At 43.8% G+C, this 8,422-nt stretch overlaps 1 protein-coding gene across 3 annotated transcripts in view; it reads left to right on the forward strand.

Moving 5' to 3' along the window:
• Positions 1–8,422, forward strand: part of bahcc1b (BAH domain and coiled-coil containing 1b) — a 64,301-nt gene that overhangs the window by 23,342 nt on the left and 32,537 nt on the right. For all 3 annotated transcript variants that reach the window (XM_032502053.1, XM_032502052.1, XM_032502054.1), the window contains exon 3: positions 6,758–6,916. In XM_032502053.1, the coding sequence (XP_032357944.1) occupies positions 6,758–6,916 (159 nt within the window). The remainder of the gene's footprint in view (positions 1–6,757; positions 6,917–8,422) is intronic.

Raw genomic sequence — 8,422 nt, forward strand, 5'->3', positions numbered from 1 at the left:
GTGTGTGTGTGTGTGTGTGTGTGTTTGTGTGTGTGTGTGTGTGTGTCTGCGCGCCCGCATGTTGTGTCTCATTCTGACCCAGGCAGCAGAATCAGTCTCGGATGACCCCTTTTCCCCAAATTCCCCTGTTTTCTTTGGTAAAACATGGAAAACTTACTCCAGCCCCCCTCTTCCCTCCTTCCTGCCTGCTAAGAATCTCTCATGTGTTGTGAGTTCCTGCTCTCCTTGACCATATATTGCTCTTCCTCCTGCCGCTGGTGGGTGGGCATGTGGCGTCTAAAAATTCCGTGGTCAAAAAGCAGGAACATTTTCCTTTTCACTTACACGTTACTGGTGCATTTTGTGGGCCACGTTCGCCAACGGAAAACAACGAGAATTCTTTTTTTTCTTGGCTTTTTCAGGCTGGGTTGACTCAAGGTGCAATGTTGCACGTTTTCTTCCCTGTTCATTGAATTCCTCCTGCTTTTATTTTTTTGTAATTTTCACAGCGTCACAGCCAGCAGATGATGTGCGTCTTTGCATCCTTACTGGCTTTTGATGGTGTAAACACACACATGTAGGTACAGCGAGATTGGGATGTAACAACATTAGTATCGTGCATGCAGATAAATGGTTGTAGAGGGTGTGTGTGTGTGTGTGAGCATGTGTGTGTGGATGGCGAGGTTCTGGTCCGCAGCCTGGGAGTCAGGCTTTGAGCTGTGCTGTTCATAGTCTGCTGATTTATGCGCCTCACAGGGAAATCTCTCATTTGTAGTTCTTTCATCTCATTTTCCCCCTCCACTCTTTTTCTCTCTCCCTCTCTCTCTCTCTCTCTCCCTTTCTTTTTCTCTGTCCTCTCTCTCTTTCCTGCCGTAATGTGATTCAGTACAGCCGCTCGTCCCAGGCGACATGCCATGCTTTGCTTGCACACCCTGCTCTCTCTAACATGAATGAGTCAATTGATGAATAATAAGATAGAGCAGAAGGAAAATGCTATCCGGATCTAGTTGAGCAAAAGAACTCCTTTTCTCCCCTGAACGTATTCTTTGTAAGCACCGCTCGGGTGCTTACTCACACATTGAATGTGTTTGTGTCCCCAGTGCCATAATGCTTTTACGGACCTTTGTGTGTGTGTGTGTGTTTGTGTGTGTGTGTCTAAGCGCCTTCCACCAGTGCCTTGTTTGAGTAGCCCTGTCACTTGTGCAATTCCGTGGTGTCAAAACAGATCAGAAAGGTCTGGCTTGACTCCTGCCCTTAAATACACACATACACACACACACACACACACACACACACACACACACACAACACACACACACCACACACACACACACACACACGCGCACGCCCACACACACACAACACACACACACTCAGATGAAGGCTCAGTGCCAGGGCCCTGGTGGTTGGAGGCTTAGAAAGGGTCGGACTGACGAGAGGTTGCCAAGTGTACAGCAAATAGCGTAACCCAAGCTAACAAGAGTCAGAAAACTCTGACACACACACACAACCACACACACACACACAACACAACCACACACCACACACTGAGACTGTACCGTACTATTAGGCTCTTGAGCACTCTTAGTAGTCACAACCAGTGGCAGAGTCAAGAAAATGTGTGTGTGTGTGTGAGAGAAAGAGAGAGATAGCGAGAGATAGAGAGAAAGCGGAGAGAGAGAGAGAGTTCTATATAAGTGTGTGGACGAGGCTTTTGTTAATTGACAAATGTGACAATAGAGCACGAGAGGTATTGATGTTCAATCGGATGCAGATCGATTTAACTCGTCATCCTTTCGGTTGTGGTGGTGTGTGTGTGTGTGGTGTGTGTGTGTGTGTGTGTGGGTGTGTGTGTGTGTGTGCGTGTATGTGAGTGTGTGTGTGTGTGTGTGTGTGTGTGTGTGCCTGTGTATTGATCAGCAGCAGTCCATTCAGAGAGCTACAGAGAGTACAGCAGTTACTTTATCTGCTTATTTCTCCCTGTGACATTCTTTCTACTCCACTACCGCCCCTCCTTTTTCTGTCTTCCTTTTCTCCTCTCCTGTTGGCTTCTTCCTCCTCCTCATCCTCCCTTTCTCTCTTTAGAATAGTAAGAAACCTTGGGGCGTTCTGGCCTGTTATCTGTTGTCTGTTTTGTTTCACTGTAGATTTCATCAAGCACTCTTTAGCATCTGCTGAGACAAACACAGAAGAGGGTGCAGGGTTATATCCCCCCCCCCCCCCACATAGGCTAGATATTATTATTTTTTAACCTTGATGTGTTCAACATACTGCATATACTGTATATGAGTTGCTTTAATAAATACAATAGCCCGATCTGTTTTAATCCAAGAATGATAAAAGTAACCTTGGCGTTGTTGGGTGCTTTTTATCATTAGACACTTTCTTTGGATTTAGCATGAAAGCGTTTAAAGTGTTTCTCTTTCTAAACATGGCTGCCAAGCATTTTGAGCAGCACTGACTGATTCATCCTTAATTGAAACTGTCATAGTGTGCTTGAAAGGTGTGAAAACATAAATGCACTCTGAAAATAATGCTGCATTTCTTGCACAACTTGCACCAACTTAAAAAAAAAAAATTTGAAGCAACTTTAACCCTTTGGGGTTAAATACCAATTCCATCTTAATTAATCCCACTCGATAATAGGTATTATTTCAGGTGTTATTCATCATCAACTTTTCATAGCGGCAATAGCGTGGCAGTTTTTCCAGTTAAAAAGCTTTCTGTGGAGAATTTAGTATTTATTTTGTCTTCTGTAGAAAGATTTCTTCCTGTATGGCTGTTGAACATCCGTGTAAAATGGCGTCTCTGAAGCCCTGGCTGTTAAATTCTGAAGCACTGAGACCAGATTCTGACGTTTATACTGTTGAGTCTCCAGATTCGCTGCAATCTAACTCCATTGTGGCTGCGCTGGAAATATAACAACCTCCCAACATTTATGTTTGGCCCCGTTATCCATGAGAATACCAAAAATATGCCAGGCAGCGAAACCTGCCCAGAAAAACAAGGCATGTTTCCAGCACTTTTTTTTCTTCATAAAACAGTGTTTAAGTGTTTTTGAGTGGATTTTCCTCTCAGCAAATCACATTACAGGCAATCGTAAATAAACTAAAGCAGATTTTGCTCGCTGTGAGTACAGCTGACTGTATAAGTATGAATAGAAACTCATAATTCGGATTCTTATTACCTTGGATTGTCAACATCGGCGGATTCGCTGCCTGTGTATTGACACACTTTTCCAAGTCATGATGCCAACTGGGAAAAATGGAAGGCATACCAACACATTTTCTACTTTAATTACCACAGCGAAGACTGAATGGAACTGTTTTTTTAGTCAGCAGCTTGTATTTATGGTAAATAACATATGCACATATAGTAATAAGCTTCACATAATCATGATGTCACTTGAGTCTTTAGTCACATTTTTGACATAGATCTGTGGTGAATCAGAAAATCGAACGCGCTAGAGCTTGTTTGTGTTTTATCTCCCTTACTATTCCTCCGGTATATCTGTTGTAGCTAATTCGTTGTGTTTGCGTTTGTCGTTTTGGTGTTTCTGCCCAGAGCTACGGGAAGCTACGAGAGGATGCAGCGGTGACAGACAAAAAGGGAATGTGTAGATCAGGAAAACAAAAACAAAGGCTGAAACAGAGGGCAGGAAGGAAAGAATGGGAGGAGGGGAAAAATAAAACAGTGACAGAAATAAGGTTTACGTTAGTGGCTGGCCTCCGAGATGATTTTCCATATCAGCAGGCCAGAGGGAGCGGGCAAATATGATTTTCTCCTCAACTCGCCAACAGAAAACAGACAGAAAGGGGAGGGAGGAAGGTGACAGGAAGAGGGGATGCGGGGGAAAAGAAGAGAAAGAGATGAGTAAATGGAAAAAAGATGGGAAAATGGAGGAAGGCTGGACATCTGAGAGGGTGAGAGATTAAAGAACAGTTGTGGAAAGAAAGTCACCAAGGAATGCTGAGTATTTACGCCACAAAACTAACTTATACTGTTGAAATCTGTGTGACTAATTCTTTTTATGTCTTCTTTAATACAAGTGAACTTTTATGGCGCTTCGAGACACATCAAAATGCCTTGTGTAATTTCAAAAATGCATGGCTGCTCAGCAGGAAACTGGCTTCCTTTCCTTATGCCTGTAGTAGTAGATCAGGTACAGTGAGGAGTGTGTGTGCATCCGTCTCTATTTGACGTGTGTGTGTGTGTGTGTGTGTGTGTGTGTGTGTGTGTGTGGGATTTTGAGAGTCTGCTGACTTATATGAGCTGTGTTTTATTATGACTGGCTGAAAGGCCACAACTACAGTTGTACAAGAAAAGATACGGAGAAAAAAAAAACACTGTAAAAATATCCTGTCTGAGAGAGAGAAAGAAAGAGAGAAAATAAATGTCTAGAAAGGAAAGTTTCTTCTTCCTCAATGTATTTGATGCAGAGAGTGAAAATCAAGCGCAAAGGGAATTCTACTTTTAAATGCCCATCTGTTGTGTGGGTGTGTTGTGGTGTGTGTGTGGTGTGTGTGTGGTGTGTGTGTGGTGTGTAGACAGATTGGCAGACAGTTGAAGGCACTTGTGGTTGTGGTTGTTAGGGCGTCGGGTCGTGGTTGAGGTGAGGGTACTGTAGGTGTGTGTGTGGTGTGTGTGTGTGTGTGTGTGTGGGTGTGTGTGTGTGTGTGGTGACTCCAATGCGGACTGTGTGGTGGTGGTAATTGTCTCTGATGCGAGGCAGCATTATGGGTAACGACCAACCCACCATCTCTCTCTCTCTCTCTCTCTCTCTCTCTCTCTCTTCTCTTTCTCTCTCTTTCCTCTCTCTCTCACCAAACACTCTATCACACACACCGACACACACTCTCACACACACACACACACACCACACAAACCACAACACAAACAAAACCCACACACACACACACACACACACACACACACACACTCACACTCTCTTGCTCTCCCTCCATCCAGTGACTAATTACCTGATTCCCCATGGATTTGTCTCCTCCTTCCCCTACAACTGTTCAGGTTGTTCCACTAAATGAGAGCATGCTGATAAGTGGAAATACATTCAAACAGAGCCAAAGTGAGCTGAGCCTCTTCCCTGAAACTGTAACAGGATGAGATTGAACCTCTGAGCTCACTCTTTGGCCCCGGTCTCAGAAGAGGAATTAGGTTTTTATGCCTTGTGCGTCCCTGTGTGTTTTTTTAAAAATATGATTGGTCAAATATTTACCAGGGTGTAACCAATAGCAGATTTTTATGTAGATTGTAAGGAAGGAGACCTGCTGAAAAGTCCTGTCTGTTTAATTGCCATTCGCACATATCACGATTTTTTAGTGTTCGTTTCCAACTCGCCTACCAAACAAAGTTAAATCAACCAATCATAATGCTTGATACCCAGGTCTGCCATAACACCCTTCTATGAATGCATCTTTGGAGAAGGAAAGTTCCCCCTTAAGCAGCCAAAGCACAACAAATCTAAGCGGGCTTCCTGTGCTAAAACAACACAAACGGGAATCCATCCAGGGAGCCAAGTTTTCAGATGCCATTGCTCTGTCGTTTACAACTCTGGCAAGTTATCAATTATTTTGTCTTGTACAATGTTTGTGAGGTAAACAATAAAAATATGGCATTCATGTTTGGCATTGACAGATTACATTGCGTCGAGGCATCATTGCGTCTGACAAAAGCTGCGTCTGGTTCGTTTCTTTTACTAGAGCTGGCCTTCATTTAAAAAAAAAAAAAGCAAATATGGTACAATACCAATTAGGCCCTAACGTGTCTCCACCAAAACAGAATTTATGAGTGAAATCAGTCAAACCCCCACTTCAAGTTTTGTAACCCTATTTTAAGTTTCCTCTGTCGCTCCAGTACTTGAAAAGGTACAGCTTAAACCGCCTCCATGTGGGCTTCAACATCCACTGTGATATTCATTTAATGCTAACACTGACTAAAACCAGCACCAAAATAATGACTCAGTTGGAAATCCTCAACAGTGACAATTACTTATTTGAGCATTCAAATGCAAGTTGCATGTCAGTCACGTGTCTCAGGCCCCAGTTTATATCAGTCACCTTGAAGCTTTTTTTCTGATCATAATTTTAAGAGGAAGAATCTGATATGTGTGTCACACGCGAGTAGAAAATGTGATCAGAATTGGGACACTTTCAGCTGCGGTGTGAAAGTAGCTTGAAGGGATTCATTTCTCTAGGGCTGGTCATAATTCTTTTTTGTACAGAACTAATAAGTAATACTGATACCGTCCATATCTGCTGTGTTTGACTTCATACCTTCTAACAAGAGAAAGATCCAGCCTCAAACTACTGCTGTGTTCTTGGTCCTGAAATGGTCTTATTTAAATGATACAACAACAATGTTTTGACTCTTGTTATAATGTGGGAACATTTTTTTCACCACTGCTATGCTATTATAATTTGAAGATGAAGGTTGCCATGTTCAGTGTGTGTGTTTTATTTCTCAATGGCGACAGCGTGTTTGGGAGCAACAAGTGACAGGTACATCTGGGCACAAATAGAAATCACAGGCATCGTCACCATATTTAAAAGCAGAAGTGCTTAAGACGTTTCAAAAAGGTGTGAAAACTGAGACGTGTAGAAAGCATGAAACATTTCCTTTTTTACCTTCCGCACATCTGTACTTGTTCTGTGGTGTTGCTTGCTTGCTCATTGGCACCTCAGTAGACCCTCCCCCTCCCCCTCTTGCAAGAGTCAACTTTTATCTGCGAGCACCTCTCTAACCTCCAGCTTCTGTCTCTCAGGTGCTTCCTTCATGGGTTCCTTCCTGGCCAGCAGTATGGGGTCGCCGCCCTCCCACCCTCCTCACCCCTCGGGACCTGCTGCCTCCCCCTCATCCCCCTCCTACAGGCCTGGACCCCATTCGAGCGCTTCCCCTATCTGGTTCCCTCATTCACACGAAGGTAAGACACACACACACACACACAAACACACACGCGGGCAGGACACAGCGTAGAGTGCTTGGGTCTCTGGTTAATCCAGGGTCTTGGTATGGGATTAGATCGAGATGGAGCCATTAAGTGGTTTAACCAACAGCTGAGCTGAGGCCAAACACATGCAGTAGTGACGCCTCAGATGATGCTACTTATAGAAACACACACATACACACACACGCACACACATACAACTCTCTTCTTGCTCTGTATGTCAGCAAGCATGTGGTTTTGTGTTTGTGGCGTTTTTTTCTATTTCAGAGCTCGAACACCGTGACACTTTCAAAAATGTTGCACGACCGAAGCCTTCCTCTTCCTCTTGCCACCTAAACACACAAACAAACACACAAATACACACACCTTCATGCAGTATAGAAACAGCATCATAATAAGCGGCAGTAATTCACAATACACACGAGGCTCCATCTCTCAGCCCCCTGCTCTCTTTTAGGGGTGAGTTTAAGTTTCATGAGCTCCTACGCCCCCTCCTCCCACTCTAACACACACACACACAAACACACACATTGAAATTTACCCCCATTTCTACCATCCTCTTCTTCTTCACAGCACCCTCCCCCTCCGACCGCAGCCCCACCCCCAGGGCCCCTTCTGGGCTAACCGACCTCCAACGGCCCCCTTCCTGATCAGACACACTAACACACACAAAAATGCGCGCATCCACATGCATCATGTCCCCTTTCGACTGTTAACCGTTTGTGGTCTAAGAGTGAGCTTGACTTAGTTATCTGTCCTTTTCAGGTGTGTGTGTCTATGTGTGTGTGTGTGTGTGTGTGTGTGTGTGTGTGTCTAAGAATGAGTAAGAGCATTTCGCTTTTGACAGCAAGATGGGTCCAAACAGATAACCTCCAAAAAAAGCTTTAACAGAAAGACAGCTTCCGCCACAGGCTGTATTTCTCAACTAACAGTGAAAAACGGTCCGAATTACAATTTCACATTTCGCCAGTTTTCCCACAAAATGTGAGCGAGTAAACGATAACACGCAGAGTGATGGGAAACCCTGGGAAACTATTTGATATCTCCAAGCATTGTTGCCAAAGAATGAAATGGAAATCCTTCAGCTTTTGGCGCAAACATTTACTTGTCTCCTATGATATTATACAAACTAGAGCTTTTCGATAGAGTTCTACTCTTACGGCTGCACCAACAGGCCGCTTCCAGTGCACTTTGACTTGTCGTAGCACGGGAAGCACAGGTGTAATCAATAACATTAATCACAACTGCATTCCATTCAGGTGAGCCATTGTGCATGGTGACTTACTGGAATGAATTATTGGGACTGTAAAATGTAGCCATTGTTATTTGTTCAGGTGATCTTCTTGCAAGTAAATGTCAACATATCAGCTGTGTAAAAGCTCTCTTACAGCATCAAATAAATATCCTACCTGCCGCTGTTTATCGATGCAAAGTTTTGTTTAAGTCAAGTCCCTGTTTTTCAAGGGAATTTCTCCAATTTTG

This window comes from Etheostoma spectabile, chromosome 21 (genome assembly GCF_008692095.1).
Source record: "Etheostoma spectabile isolate EspeVRDwgs_2016 chromosome 21, UIUC_Espe_1.0, whole genome shotgun sequence".
Lineage (NCBI taxonomy): Eukaryota > Metazoa > Chordata > Actinopteri > Perciformes > Percidae > Etheostoma > Etheostoma spectabile.